The sequence below is a fragment of the Manis javanica genome, chromosome 8, assembly GCF_040802235.1.
Source record: "Manis javanica isolate MJ-LG chromosome 8, MJ_LKY, whole genome shotgun sequence".
Taxonomy (NCBI): Eukaryota; Metazoa; Chordata; class Mammalia; order Pholidota; family Manidae; genus Manis; species Manis javanica.
Genome location: NC_133163.1, coordinates 115,958,826 through 115,975,825, shown reverse-complemented (window position 1 = coordinate 115,975,825; position 17,000 = coordinate 115,958,826). Strand labels below are relative to the sequence as shown.

At 38.5% G+C, this 17,000-nt stretch overlaps 1 protein-coding gene across 1 annotated transcript in view; it reads right to left on the bottom strand.

The window, feature by feature from the left end:
* LOC140843193 (IQ domain-containing protein H-like) overlaps positions 1-17,000 on the bottom strand; it is a 44,878-nt gene that overhangs the window by 11,379 nt on the left and 16,499 nt on the right. The window contains exon 4 of the mRNA XM_073212051.1: positions 14,577-14,694. Coding sequence (XP_073068152.1) covers positions 14,577-14,694 — 118 coding nt within the window. The remainder of the gene's footprint in view (positions 1-14,576; positions 14,695-17,000) is intronic.

The following is a 17,000-nucleotide window of genomic DNA, read 5'->3' as shown; positions in this document are numbered from 1 at the left end:
GCCAGAGAGTGGCTGGCCTTTAGCAGCTAAAAGGGCATAGCATAAAGGCTCCTCCCTGAACACTTGGTCCACTGGTCCTGACAGTAGAGGCATGCACTGCAGCTGGGAAGCAGGAAAGAGCTCTTTCTTCCCAGAAGGCACCTACGACCCCTGGCATCGCTCCAAGGGCTGGGCAGCTACAGAGAGTAGAGCTTCTGGGCACTAGAGGGCACCACCTACAAATATGAAATGTCAAAGGAACCTGGTTCAACCCCAAATCCCACAAACACCAGAAAGAGGCCCAAGTGAAACTGAACTCACCAATCTTCCTGAAAGAGATTTCAAAATAAAAATCATAAACTGGCTCATGGAGCTACAGAAAAATATTGAAGACCTCAAGGAGGAATTCAAAAAAGAGATAGAAACTTAAAAAATACAGTATCTGAAATGAAACATACAGTGGAGGGATTTAAAAGCAGATTATATGAAGTAGGAGAGATGGTAAATGAAATAGAAATTAGAGAACAGGAATACAAAGAAGCTGAGGCACAGAGAGATAAAAGGATATATAGGAATGAAGGAATATTGAGAGAACTGTGTGACCAATCCAAATGGAAAAATATTTGCATTATAGGGGTACCAGAAGATAAAGAGAGAGAAAAGGGGATAGAAAGTGTCTTTCAGGAGATAACTTCTGAAAACTTCCCCAATCTGGGGAAGGAGATAATCTCTTAGGCCATGTAGGTGTTCAGATCTCCCAACACAAGGGACCCAAGGAAGGCAACACCAAAACATATAATGATTAAAATGGCAAAGATCAAGGATAAGGAGAGTATTAAAAGCAGCCAGAGAGAAAAAAGATCACATAATAAAGGAAAACCCATCAGGCTATCATCAGACTTCTCAGCAGAAACCTTACAGGCCAGAAGGGGGTGGCATGATATATTTAATGCAATGAAACAAGGGCCTCGAACCAAGAATACTCTACCTGGAAAGATTATCATTTAAATTTGAAGGAGGGATTAAACAATTTCCAGATAAGCAAAAGTTGAGAGAATTTACTTCCCACAAACCATCTCTACAGTGTATTTTGGAGGGACTGCTATAGATGGAAGTGTTTCTAAGGCTAAATAGCTGTCACCAGAGGAAATAAAACCACAGTAAAGAAAGTAGATCAATTAATTACTAGGCTGCAAAATTAAATCAACTACTCCTAAAGCCAGTCAAGGGATAGACAAAGAGTACAGAATACGATACCTAATAAATACATAAAGAATGGAGGAGGAAGAAAAGGATGGGAGGGGAAGAAAAAGAACCTTTAGATTGTGTTTCAAATAGCATACTAGGTAAGTTAAGTTAGATTTTTAGATAGTAAAGAAGCTATCCTTGAACTTTTGGTAACTATGAGTCTAAAGCCTGCAATGACAAAAAGTACGTAACTATTGATTATTACCCTAAATGTAAATGGACTGAATGCACCAATCAAAAGACACAGAGTTACAGAATGGATAAAAAAACAAGACACATGTATATGCTGCCTACAAGAGAATCACTTCAAACCCAAAGACATACCCAGAGTAAAAGTGAAGTGATGGAAAAAGATATTTCATGCAAATAATAGGAAGAAAAAAGCAGGAGTTGCAGTACCTGTATCAGACAAAAAAGACTTCAAAACAAAGAAAGTAACAAGAGACAAAGAAGAACATTACATAATGATAAAAGGGTCAGTCCAACAAGAGGATATATAACCATTATAAATATCTATGCACCAACATAGGAGCACCTAAATATGTACAACAAATACTAACAGAATTAAAGGGGGAAATGGAATGCAATGCATTCATTTTAGGAGACTTCATCACACCAATTACTCCAAAGGAGAGATCAACCAGGCAGAAAATAAGTAAGGAGACAGAGGCACTGGACAACACATTAGAACACATGGACCTAACAGACATCTACAGAAGACTCCACCCAAAAGCATCAGGATACACATTCTTCTCAAGTGCACACATGGAACATTTTCAAGAATAGATCATATACTAGGCCACAAACAGAGCCTCAACTCAGAAGGTACAATTTCAGAAAGACTGAAATTGTACCAACCATCTTCTCAGACCTCAAAGGTATGAAACTAGAAATAAATTATGCAAAGAAAATGAAAAAGCCCACAAACACATGGATACTTAACAAGCTCCTAAATAATCAATTGATCAATGACCAAATTAAAACAGAGATCAAGCAATATATGAAGATGATTGAAAACAATAACTCAACACTGCAAACTCTGTGGGAAACAGCAAAGGCCATGCTAAGAGGGAAGTATATTGCAATACAGGCCTACTTCAGGAAAGAACAACAATCCCATATGAACACTCTAAACTCACAAATAATGAAACTAGAAAAAGAAGAACAAATGAGGCCCAAAGTCAATAGAAAGAGAGATATAATAAAGATCAAAGCATAAATAAATAATATCAAGAAGAATAAAACAATAGAATGAATCAATGAAAGCAGGAGCTGGTTCTTTCAGAAAATAAACAAAATAGATAAACCCCTAGCCAGACTTACCAAGAAAAAAAAAGAGACTCTACACACATGAACAGAATCAGAAATAAGAAAGGAAAAATCACTAAAGATACCATAGAAATACAAAGAAATGCCAGACTTATCAAGAAAAAAAAAGACTCTACACACATGAACAGAATCAGTTATAAGAAAGGAAAGATCACTAAAGATACCATAGAAATACAAAGAATTATTAGAGAATACTATGAAAAAGTATATGCTAACAAACTGGATAACCTAGGAGAAATGGACAAATTTCTAGAAAAATACAACCTTCCAAGGCTGACTCAGGAAGAAACAGAAAGTCTGAACAGACCAATTACCAGCAACAAAATTGAACTGGTAATAAAAAAAACTACCTAAGAACAAAACCCCTGGACCAGATGGCTTCACCACTGAATTTGATCAAACATTTAGTGAAGACCTAATACCCATCCTCCTTAAATTTTTCCAAACAGTAGAAGAGGAGAGAATGCTTCCAAACTTATTCTATGAGACCAGCATCACTCTAACACCAAAACCAGGCAAAGACACCACAAAAAAAAGAAAATTACAGATCAATATCCCTGATGAACATAGCTGCAAAAATAATCAACAAACAAATATTATCAAACTGCATTCAAAAATACATCAAAAAGATGATCGATCATAATCAAGTACAATTTATTCCTGGGAAGCAAGGATGATACAATATTCAAAAATCCATCAACATCATTCACCACATCAACAAAATGAAGGACAAAACTTACACGATCATCCCCATAGATGCTGAAAAAGCATTTGACAAAATCCAACATCCATTCATGATAAAAACTCTCAACAAAATGGGTATAGAGGGCAAGTACCTCAACATAATAAAGGCCACATACGACAAACCCACAGCCAACATCATACTTAACAGTGAAAAGCTGAAAGCTTTTCTTTTAAGATTGGGAACAAGACAAGGATGCCCACTAGCCCCGCTTTTATTCAACAGAGTGCTGGAGGTCCTAGCCACGGCAATCAGACAACACAAAGAAATAAAAGGGATCCAGATTGGTAAGGAAGAAGTTAAACTGTAACTGTTTGCAGATGACATGATATTGCACATAAAAAACTCAAAATAATCCACCCCAAAACTACTAGAACCAGTAACTGAATTCAGCAAAGTTGCAGGATACAAAATCAACATACAGAAATCTGTTGCATCCCTATATACTAATGATGAAGTAGCAGAAAGAGAAATCAGGAAAATAATTCCATTCACAATTGCATCCAAAAGAATAAAATACTAGGAATAAACCTAACCAAGGAGGTGAAAGACCTATACCCTGGAAGCTACAAGATACTCATGAGAGAAATGAAAGAAGTCACCAATAAATGGATATACATCCTGTACTCACGGATAGGAAGAATTAATATTGTCAAAATGGCCATCCTGCCTAGAGCAATCTACAGATTCAATGCAATCCCTATCAAAATACCAATGGCATTCTTCAACGAACTAGAGCAAATAGTTCTAAAATTCATACGGAACCACAAAAGATCCTAAATAGCCAAAGCAATCCTGAGAAGGAAGAATAAAGTGGGGGGGATTATGCTCCCCCACTTCAAGCTCTACTACAAAGCCACAGTAAACAAGGCAATTTGATGCTGGCACAAGAACAGGCCCATAGATCAATGAAACAGACTAGAGAGCCCAGATATAAACCCAAGCAGATATGGTCAATTAATATATGATAAAGGAGCCATGGATTTACAGTGGGGAAATGACAGCCTTTTCAACAACTGGTGTTGGCAAAACTGGACAGCTACATGTAAGAGAATGAAACTGGATTACTGTCTAATTCCATACACAAAAGTAAACTCAAAATGGATCAAAGATCTGAATGTAAGTCATGAAACCATAAAACTCTTAGAAGAAAACATAGGCAAAAATCTCTTGAACATAAACATGAGCAACTTTTTCCTGAACACATCTCCTTGGGCAAGGGAAACAAAAGCAAAAATGAACAAATGGGCCTACATCAAGCTAAAAAGCTTCTGTACAGTAAACGACACCATTGGTAGAACAAAAAGGCACCCTACAGTGTGGGCGAATATATTCAAAAACAACATATCCAACAAGGGGTTAACATTCAAACTATATAAAGAACTCACACGCCTCAACACCCAAAAAAGCAAATAACCCGATTACAAAATGGGTTGAGGATATGAACAGATAATTCTCCAAAGAAGAAATTCAGATGGCCAACAGGCATATGAAAAGATGCTCCATATTGCTAATTATCAGGGAAATGCAAATTAAAACCACAATGAGATATCACCTCACACCAGTTAGGATGGCCAACATCGGAAAGACTAGGAACAACAAATATTGGCAAGGATGCAGAAAAAGGGGAACCCTCCTACACTGCTGGTGGGAAGGTAAATTAGTTCAACCATTGTGGAAAGCAATATGGAGGTTCCTCAAAAAACTAAAAATAGAAATACCATTTGACCTGGGAATTCCACTCTTAGGAATTTACCCAAAGAAAACAAGATACCAGATTCAAAAGGGCATACACACCCCTATGCTTACTGCAGCATTATTTACAATAGCCAAGGTATGGAAGCAACCTAAGTGTTCATCAGTAGATTAATGGATAAAGAAGATGCGGTACATATACACAATGGAATATTATTCAGCTATAAGAGGAAAATAAATCCTACCATTTGCAACAACATGGATGGAGCTAGAGGGTATTATGCTCAGTGAAATAAGCCAGGGGCTGAAAGACAAATACTAAATGATGTCCCTCATTTGTGGAGTTTAACAACAAAGAAAAACTGAAGGAACAAAACAGCAGCAGACTCACAGACTCCAAGAAGGAAATAGCAGTTACCAAAGGGTAGGGGTGGGAGAGGGGGATTGAGGGGTATTATGATTAGTACACATGGTGTGGGGGTTGTCACGGGGAGGACAGTGTAGCACAGAGAAGACAAGTAGTGACTCTGAGGCATCTTACTATGCTGATGGACAGTGACTTCAATGGGTTGTGGAGGGGACTTGATAATATGGGTGAATGTAGTAACCACAATGTTTTTCATGTAAAACCTTCATAAGAGTATATATCAATGACACCCTAATAAAAAATAAAAATAAAAAGAGGGAAGAGAAATTGCCTCCTGAAAGGAAGTACATAGCATCACCTATGAAATATTCCTACCAAAAAGTTGTCACCTGAATCTGATCAAGCTTCTAGATAAAACTATTTTACAAGAAATACTAGGGACAGAGAAAAATATTGATACTATGAGATTACAATCAGCCAAATTCAGATGGTGAGGAGAAACCTATGACAAAAAACCTGGTTTCTTCAACTGGTAAGTGGCATTTTTTTTTAAACTAGGGAAGCTTTTATAGATAGGTAAAAATGAAATGTTCACATCCCGATTCAAACAAACAGAAAAACGCTGTTAAGACAATTGAGGAAACTGAATACAGACTGGGAATTATATAATTATAATACATTGTTGAATTTGTTAGGCGTGCTTGTACTTACCTTTTTTAAAAAAGTCCTTAAGTGTTTCAGGGTTATGTCTGGGGTTTGCTTTAAAAGACAGTCACCAAAACATGTGAAGGAACAGATGAAATAAGAATGGTAAAACTATGGTAACTGTTAACGCTGGGTGATGCCTACACGGATTTCATTCTATTTTTATGTCTATAAGCAAATAGATTTTCTTAGCAAAAGTTCATACTTAAAATTAAAGTCTAATTGAAATGTAGTTATTCATTAGCTTGTTATTTCAAGTCTAACATCCTATGTTCTACAATATCCCTTCTACAGCCCCCTGCGAGTGCTTGAGGATCACCATCCACAGCACCACCTGACTCCGAGCTGCTTCCCAAGAGCCCAGCTGCTGCATAACTGTCTCAGGTTCACAAAACTGTAAGACTTAAGTACTTCTATTCAGATGTGCCTGTCCTGTTTTCTGATTTCTGTAGTTGAATTGTTGAATAATCAAAAGGTTGGGGAAGAAGGCTAACAAATATTCAGCTTCTGTTTTGTGCCGGGCATAAACGATAGGCATTGTCACAATCCAACTGATTGACTTCACTCCTTAAAATGACAAGAAGGAGCCTGTGATATTATCCCTACTTTAGCACTGAGGATCATTGGTTAATGTGGGACAACCCAAAGTGGAGAGACAGGATTTGATTTATGTCTCTGATGTCAAAGCCTCTTTCTCCCATTATATGCTGTCACATTATAAAAGAAATGTTAGTTGGTACACTCCTGATTCAACTTCCTGTCTGTTTACCAGACCCTTGACTCTCTCTAGTCCACAGGGACTGCTTTGGTCTGTGCCTTCATTATTTCATCGACCTCGTAATGGCCCCTAAGAGGGTCTCCTTACCTCCAGTCCATCCTCAGCATGACCTCCAGAATGACTGACCCCCTGACCACTAATTGAAACGTCTCTGATTACTTTAATATTCTCAAGTAGTTTCCCTTAGGGCGGCATGATCTGGCCCCTTCCTACTGTGCAGCCCCCACTCCTGCCAGTTCCTCATGATGGCTCCATCATCTGACTGACCGGCCAGTCTCACATACAACATGTTCTCTCCACCTCTGTGAGTGAGCATGCTGCTCCCTTTTCTGGGAACATCGTCTTCTCCCCTCATTGGTGTCTTCTGGGCATACTTTTACTCGAATTTGAACTTGGAGCACGTGCAACCTCCTCTGGGTGACCTCCCCTAGCCTCCATCTCTCCTTCTCTGCTCCTAACAAAATTCATTCATCTCAACATTTATTGAGAGCCTCTTAGAGCCTAACAAGAAAGATGAAGTCCCTGCCCAAGTGGATCTTAATTTTTGAAAGAATATAAAAAATCAGATAGTAACCATGTAAACAGGTGTATAAGTAATTTCAGATTGCCATAAGTACTCTATGATAAACTATACTAGGTTAATGGGATGGAGGAATAATTGGAGGCTACCTGAGATATGGTAGTCAGACAAACTCTGAGGAGGTAACAGATAGTTACCTGATTGAAAAAACTGAGCTAGTCATGCAAAGATCTTGGGATGATTGCAGTGAGAGAAGATAACTGTAAAGCAAAGGCCTTAAAAAGAGGCTATTCTTTAAAAAGGGACACATTTTCCATTATGATAAGGGAAAAAACATAAGACATAAATGCAGACATAGAAAAATGGATGTATTTAGTAATGGGAAGATTAGTCCTAAGTTTGTATGTGACTGAAAACTGGAAGAATATTACTTAAATAAGATAATATTTATTCCTTTCATGTATACAAAGTGCAGAGATAGACTGTTCAGGGTTGGTCTGGAAGTCCATGATGTTGCTAGGGACCAGGCTTCTTTTAGATCAGTATATTACTATCCCAAATATTTGGGCTGCCTCCTTCTAGTCTAAAATGGCTTCTGGAGTTCCAGCCATCACAGCCTCATTTCAGGCAGCAGAATAGAGGAAGGGAAAGAAAAGGGTCAAAGAGTGTAAGCTAGCTATCTTTTGAGAAAGTTTCCAGAAAACCACCCATAAGACCTCCCCTTACATTTTATTAGTCAGTACTTGGTTATATAGCTATGTCTAGCTGCAGGGGAAGCTGGAAAAGGTATTCTTTATATTGGGCAGCCGTAGATCTAGCTGAAAATCAGCCACTCAGAAAAGCCACTGGGATCCAGTCCCTTTCCCCCTTTCTGCTCTCTCATCCTTAGAGTGTTGCTTTTCATCATTGTGCCTGTCATTTCATGGTTGCAAGATGATTCTGGCAACTCCAGATGTCATGTCTGTGTTCAAGGCAGGAAGAAAGGGGAAAGGACAGAAGGGAAAAGGGATGTGACATTTGTGATGATACCCTTTTATCAAGAAAGCAAAACATTTCCTAGAACCAACCCCCAGTAGACTGCTGCTCAGTGCTCACTGGTCAGAATTGGGACACACAGTCATACTTAGCTGCAAGGAAGGCTCAGAAATGAGGAATCTTCTTCTGGGCATCATGCCATCCTGAACAAAGTCACAGTTAGTAATGCAGATGGGGAAATGGATATTGGATAGGGAACTGACAGTTTCTGCCATAATCCTGCAACCTAATCTAGCTAAGGAGGAAAATAATTAGAAAGACAAAGTGATATATAGTGAAATAATGAGAAGTCAATGGATTGAAGGTCCTTGTATTGTTGAAAAAAATTGGAAGAACATCCTATGTGAGCTGGCAGACTTGGAAGGGGAGGTCAGAGACTGCTGTAGTCGTAACAGATTTTAGAGTTGATGTACTTACTGGTAACAGTAAAGGCCAGGCATTAGGCATACCCCTCCCCACCAGCCCTACCAGAACATTTCTTTCCTACCTAATTTATAGTACTCACCACACAGTCTGTAGGATATCTGCCTACTGACTGTGAGCTCCTACAGCACTGGAATTTCCATCTCTAGCACCTAGCCTAGACTGGCATTAAAATTAAAATATTTGAGGAAATGAAATAGCATACCAGTGATGAAAGACATTTTTTAGTTTTACTATGTTTGTGCTATTCTTACCACATGCCGCAGTGACCTGATCCTCAGCTTACAGCAGTAGTATGTGCCAAAGGTGGCATTCTGTCCAATTCCTGTGGCATGGGAGCCCACTGGAAACTCTATGACTTCCCTTCCTTCCCTGCAGACTATTTGCATGAGTCAGTGCCCAGTTCTCCTGCATGCACAGAAGTTACCATGACCTAGTAAGCCAGCAAAGAAGGCATAGCAATTGGGGATCCCCCCTTTGAAATGTTACTGAACCATGGAATACTGTGTCTGTGTGGTAAGATCTGTGCAGTCTCTGCCATTGCAGGAAGTAGTTGATGTTCCTGGAAAAGGTGCTAAGTCACAAATATGTGGCTAATTGAATCTTCTCATAGAAACAACATTATTAGAAGACACAGTCTAAGGGTCAATTTTTGATGCCCATTTTTTGTAGAAATAGCTCCAAATACCACAGTTAATCATCTGTTCCATTATGTGTAACTTATGTACACTGTTAAGTATAAACCTTTTTAAGAGGTCCATGAAAGCCAATTGAATGGTAACCAATTATAGTGAATCAGTATTGCATAAAATAGAGTCTCACAATGTATTAGAAATGATTCTAATATGGATTCAAAATTGTCACATTAGTATTACTGCAACAAATCAAAGGAAAAAGGTCAGGAACACTGTGTTGAGAAGTTTCTCTGGGAAAGTTTAGAGGGACATAGCTGAGGATAATTCTGGAGATAGGGCCATTTAGGGACCAAATCAGGAATTTATTCTGCTTATTTTTCTTCTGTTATAAATTTCCTTGTGGCAAACAGAGGAAGGAAGCTCAAGTTTTTGTATTTTTAACAGTGGTAAGAAAAAAACAGAACTTTGTGGTCAAGTAGACCTGAGGTCGAATCCCAGTCTGCCATTTCTTAGCTTTAAATTACTAGCATCTCTCATCTTCAATTTCCTCATCTGTAAAATGGGACAGTAATGACTCCTTCCCTTGGCAAATAGTGACTCTGTGGCATCTTACTACACTGATGGACAGTGGCTGCAATGGGGTATGAGGGGGGGACTTGATAATATAGGTGAATGTAGCAACCACATTGTTTTTTCATGTGAAACCTTCATTAAGAGTGAATATCAATCATACCTTAATAAAAAAATTATAATTCCTTCCCTCAAAATGCTGTGAGGATGAGGTGTGCTTTCATCGCCATGGCTACCACAGGCCTCCCGGCTCCTGCCCTTGACCTACATATTCTCAACATGGCAGCCAGAGTGACCCTTTCAAATGGCAAATCAGGTCATATTGGTGCAAAGCCTCCCCTGACCCCCATCTCACTCGGAGTAATCCCTGCAGGCCTCACAGGGGCCCACCAGCTCTCGGCCCCTCCCCCTCTCCCCACCTCTTTGCCCTTGCGCTCCTCTCCAGCCTCCTTGCTGTTCATCCTGCTAATCCAGGGTCTTACGTATCCATTCCCTCTGCCTGGAGCACTTTCTCCAGCTGAGTGACTGGGCCTCCACATCCACCAGATCTCTGCTCAAGTGTCAGCTGTCCAGTGAGACCATCCCAACATCCGTATGTTCCTTCTGCAGCTTTTCTCTTACCCACTAATACACTATATATTTACTTCCCAAATCAGCTTTTGCTTTCCTAATGACTACCCCACCCCAACGAGAATGTAAGCTCCACGAGAGCAGAGAAGTCGGGCTGATGCCTAAGATAGTGTCTGGCACATATTAGGTACATACCGAGAGTGGTCAGTACTCATCAACAAATAATAGGGATTAACACATATAGTACTCACCATGCATGGGACACTGTTATAAACATGTATATACACTAACTCATTCATTTTTACAACAGCTCTATGAGGCAGGTTCTGTCATCATGCCTATTTTGCAGATGAGGAACCCCAGGCACAGAGAGGTTAAGTGACTTGCCAAGGTCCAGGGAGTAAGTGGTGAATGTGAACCTGGACTTCTAACCATTATATTGTTATCTACAGAGAGTTCACTCCAGGCCGGGCACTGCCTAGGTACTGGTTACAGCAGTGAACTAAACAGAGTTTCTCTCCTTTAGATTAACAGAGATTTAAGAAATAAAACAATGAAATATAATGGATAAATCTTAGCAGATCTAGGTTTGCATAAAAAATGAGTAAGAGCCACTCGGGGAATAACTGGGGGAAATCTGAGTATGAACTGACTATTACATTCAAGAATTATTGTTAATGTTTTTTAGGTGTGGCAGTGGTATTGTGGGTAAATCAGAACACATTCATTTCAAAAGATGCACTTTAAAGCATTAAGGGATGAAATGTCATTAGGTTTAAATTTTAAAACAGTAGGAGAAAATACATGGAGCAAAAATGGTAACAATTGTGAAATCTAGATAAAGGAGAAAAGGTTATATTTATATACTGTTTTTGGTGTGTTTAAATATTTTCATAATAAAATGTTTTTTTAAAAACCAAAGAAGAGGGGAAAATATGTTTTTTTAAGTTGCTGCTGTCATGGAGCTCCCATTCTAACGAGAGGACAGAGCTCATTCTAGACATTCTCCCCTCTCTTCTGTAAATTCAACTCCATCTCATCAGCAAAATATCCCACCCAATGCTGGGCACCACCCAATGAGGTATAACTCACAGGGAAAATCTGTGACGTAACACTCACTCGCTTGCTCTTTTTCCTTCTCTGATTTCTCACCATATTATTCCTCATAATGTCAAAAACTCTCAAAACTTTATTTTGATCACATTTTGAAAATTGCTTTCTCAATTAGATCCAAATTCACGCAATGGAAGATTCTTCCCACCTTAGACATAGATGTTGCACATTGCTGCATCATATTTGATCACAATATTTTGTGTGATTGATAAAGCATCCATTTTATAGAATTAATATAAGGAATAAATCTCAAGCAATGAGAAGGGTTTCTTTTCCCTGCTCCACAAACATACTCACTGTCTCGTGCTTCTAAGCAGATCCTTTGATCTAAAGAGTTTAGGAATTTCCATTTTGAAATTGCCTGCAGACTTAGCTTGCTAGACACAACAAGAAAATCAAATACTCTCTTGGCCTATAAACTTTTTCATCGTCTCTTCCTCCCTCTTCCTTATCTTTTGTTGTTTTTATTTCAAAACCTTTCCTTGGCCGTTCTGAGTACATGTGTGCCTATAGCCCAGGGCGCCCCAAAGAGGGGTTTGGTCAGTGTTGGTTTGGAGCTAAGAAATATTATAAGGAAAAGCCATCAGAATATGACTTTTTCAGGTGTAAAAGAAGATTAAGAAACAACTCTTAATCATGGTTCTTAGTTATATTTGAGCAACTCCTAATTGTTTATCATTTAATTTCTTTTGAGGTGAACTGAATTCCAAAACCAGCTATCCTCTTTGGAAAAAGAGAGCTTAAAGAAGCAACTGGGGTTTACCTTGCTTAGCAGGTTGGCAGTGGGCAATTAAAGGTGGTAATATCCCAGCAGGATTTCACAACTACTTCATAATACATGCTTTTAGGTTGGTGTAGTGGGCTTGCAGGAACAGCTGGCAAAGCAGCTCTGTTTGTCATTGACTTTCCAGTGCAAAATGAGGGCTATCTTTTGTGTCAGCAGTTATGCATTTTTAAGCAGATGTCACTGATATTAGAAATAAAACAGCGATAGGGATCCAGGCCCTGGAGGGAAAGTCAGGGTGGGAAATAGTCCATGTGCCTTTCTGAGTGAAGCTCACCCATGCTCACAGTATTTCAAAGAATTCCAGGGTTATACTCAGTGCATAAGAGGCCTCATCTTTATAGTCATCTGCCAGGATCCAAAACTCTTTGGGAAAAATTAATTTCTGGCCATAGTTTTATTTTTCTTTCAAATAATAACAACAACTATACATTCTAAAATAGCCTTAATTTCAGATGTTTTATTTCATTGACCTTACAAGCCAGAGATCTGCAGTCTTCCACTTGTGTACCAGTTGAGGCCCTCCTGAGATTCTTGGCAAAAAAATAAAAGTAATATAACTGAAGCAGAAACTTAATCGTAAGGAAGACAAGAAGTTGAAGCTCCCTTGACCACAGCGTTCTGTTCTATTTTAATCAAAGCTTTTATTATTATGTGTTATTTTCTCATCGGTGGTCTGTCTCCCCTCGAGAATGTAGGTTCTATGAGAGCCAGAGACCTGGTCTGATGTTCATCCCAGGGTGCCTCTAACAGCCCTTGGCACACAGTTAGTTAGTGGCTGACAGAACCCAATGTAGCAAGTGCAGGTAAGGTGGGAACGGGCTGCTCTGGGAGTACAGAGGAGCCTGGGCTGATATTTCATATGGGGATGAGGACACCCTTAGAGAGGACTATGGTGGTTTCATTTACTCATTCACCCAACATTTATTGAGACTCCTTGGCATTATTTAGCAATGAATGAATAAACTGACACAGATTCTTCCTTCACAAAGCTTATCTAGTGGGAGACAGATATTTAAAAAATGCATACAACACAGTACTAGTTAAAAATTGTGGCAAGTGTGATAAAGGAAAAATATAGGGTAATGCAAATGATTACATAAAGGGTACCATGTGATGGCGGTACAACTCTGTGGCTATCCTAAAAAACACCTAATGAACACTTTAAGAGGTTGTATTTTATGGATTTATGGTATATATAAATTAAAGTTCAATAAATCTGTTGTTTAAAAAAGGGTACCACAGTGGTTAAGGGCATAGCTCTGGGTCCTCCCTACATTTCCGGATTCACAATCCTGCCTCTGACTCTTACTAGCTGAGTTCTCTTGGGCATTTTATTGAACATTTCTGAATCTTGGCTTCTTCATCAATAAAATGAAGATAATACTAACACCTCTCTCAGGTTTGTTTTGAAGGTTAAGCAAAGTAGCATTCCCAAAACACGGACAGCAGTAGGTACCCAAAAGAGGTGAGCTATCATTTCTGGGGAGTCAGGGAGGGTACAGGAATCAAACTGAAAGAACCCCTAGTGGAGGCAGCCAGAAACAGCTTGAGCTCTATTCCTCGCTACCTGAAACTTTACATCTAGGGCTCTGTTAAAAAATTTAAAGGCATTCGGTTTTTATTTATTTTGCTTTCCGAAGAAAGCTCTTTTAGTGTAGAAATTGACCATGCCATTAACATATCTGAAGCAATAATTACATATTTTCTCATTTACAACACAGAGCGAATTTCCTACCTTTTAAAAAGAAATTTTTAACATGAATTTTTTTACTGAGGTGTAGTTATCATAATATTAGTTTCCAAAGTAGAGCAAATTTCTTACACTCCTAATTTTTTTCTAATGGTTTTACTGAGATATAATTCATACACCTTAAATTCACCTTTTTCCTGTGTACAATTCAATGGTTCTTAGTAGAATCACAGAGTTGTGCACCCATCTCTACTGTCTAATTCCCAAATGTTGTCATCATCCTCCAAAGATACCTGACACCCATTAGGAGACACTCCCTGCTTTCCCCTCCTCCCAGCTTCTGGGAGCCAGTAATCCACCTCCTGTCTCTTAGGGTGTCTCTCTTCCTACCTTCAATCTTGGAAAGGCATGTGCAAATGAACTGTGTTGTCTTTGGGGTTGCGAAAGTTTACCCTCAGATTCTAGAGGGAAAATAAGTGATTTATGATCAATTACAGCCGGAAGTAACCTAAGTAAAAAAAAAAAGAAGAATTTAAAATCAAAGTTGCTATCTTAAAAGCTTCACAAATTGTAACTGAAAAGCAGTGCTTTCTAGCTAAATTACACTTTATTGAAAATATCCTGTTGGTAATTACAATAAATTAGACCAACTTTAGCACGTTATCACTAGAAAACTGCAGTTGTTTATTAAACATGAGAACTTCCAAGTCTGATAATGACAATTATAGCATGAATAAGAAACTGTATGTCTGGCTGAGCTTATATGACTCACCACTGACAGAATTACTACACTGTGAAACATTTCTTGGTAAAGAAAAGAAAAATACATCATTTGAATTTAAAAAAATCAAATCACAGGACAGCCAATGTTAAACATATTGAGAATACTAGCCCCTAAGCAGTTCACACCTGCATTCTTTAAACTTTTTCTATTTTATATAATTGAAAAGACTTAAGGATTGAAGGTGGTTAAAGGTCTTTCTTATTAAGCAGTGGACAGTTCCATGGAAAAACAATGGAAAAACAAATAAAGCAAGAATGCCTATATGTGTATAAATGGATGTTTTAGATTTTCTGGTCTAAAATGGTCCAGTTCTTTAAAATCATCAATAATTAAAATCAGTTCAATTCAACCACCAATGACTCAATCTCTTGACTCTATTACAATGCTCACTTTTGTAAAATTATCACTAAAAAGCAATTTGTGAACTTCTGGTTTTGTTCCAACATGCAAAGAGCTTGGAAGTCATCACTCTCGTCCTCACAGCAAGAGGAAGCTGTAAAACCCAAAACCAGTTCTTCTGAGGTACGTCAGGGAATTGAGATCACAGGAGAACTGCTGCCCTGCAAACTGGAGAGAGGCAGAGAAAACCTCGAGCCAGAGCCAGCTGCAGGAGCCAGTGCTGGCTGGAAGAACACCACACTCTAATCAACAAATTGCTGGAGGCTCAGTATGGATTAGCTTGAGAGTTAAAGACTCTGAGGGGCCAAGTCTTGGGGGGCGCCTTATGTTCAGGAGTTTTACCTCTTGGAACCCCACCATGTTCTCACTGTGAAGATCAGAGAAAAATCCCCTCTTGCTTCCAGCAGGGGGAAAGGAAAAGAAACCATTTCAAAATACTTCCAGAGAGTTTTGTTCTTTGTTCTGTCTGTAATAAAGTCTAGCTTTCAAGAAAAACTATTTTACCAAAGCCTTTTCTGACTTGAAGAAGAAATTAGCTAACTCCAGCCCCCTCTAGTCTTTCTGTCTCACTAAGAGGGGAAAATGTTGAGAAAAAACTTATAAAAGTAACAGTCCAGGGCCACAAACCCACTAAAAGGACCTAATCATAGGATCATTGAATGTCTACCCCCAACACACACTAATCTACAGAGCCTCTGTATAACAGAGGGTTACAGATGAAAGAACTGCAAAGCTGAGACTCTATTTAGGAAGGAGTTTCTAGGGAAACCCAAAGACAACAGGGGAGTCAAAAACAAAGACAGCTGAAGAAATTGAAGCAAACAGTAAACAAAGGGTAACACCTGGAGTAACTCCTACATACCTCACAGTAAAGGCTTACTTACATCAGTTCCTATTACCTAATACATCATATTCAGCTTTCAACAAAAAATGACACGGCATGCTAAAATACACACACACACACACACAAAGTCTGAAGAGACAAAGTAAGCATCAGAATCCAATTCAGATATGATAGAGATTTTGGAATTATTAAATCAGGAACTTACAATAACCATGGTAAATATGCTAAGGCCTCTAATGGAAAAAGTGGACAACATGTAAGGAAGGACAGATGGGTAATGAAATAGAGAGATTGAAACCTTAAAAGAGAATCAAGAGGAAATTCTAGAAATAAAAAAAAAACACAGTAAGACAGGAAGAATGCCTTTGATGGGCTGAATAATAGACTGGACACAGTCAAGGAAAGAATCAATGAGCTCAAAGAAATGTCAATATAAACTTCAAAACTGAAATACAAAGAGAAAGAAGAATAAATGGAACAGAATATACAGGAACTGTGGGACAATTATAAAAGGTATAAAGTACACATAATAATAATATCAGAAAAAAGAAAGAAGAAGAAATATTTGAGTGATAAAGACAGAATTTTCCAAAATTAATGACAGACACTAAACCACAGATCCAGGAATAAATGCCAGAAACTGAGCAGGATAAATGCCAAAAACCTATATGTAAGCATATCATATTCAAAATATAGAGAGACAAAGGCAAAGAAGGAAACAGAGGAAGAAAAACTTACCTAGAAGAACAAAGGTAAGAATTATATTGGACTTTTCCATAAACTATGC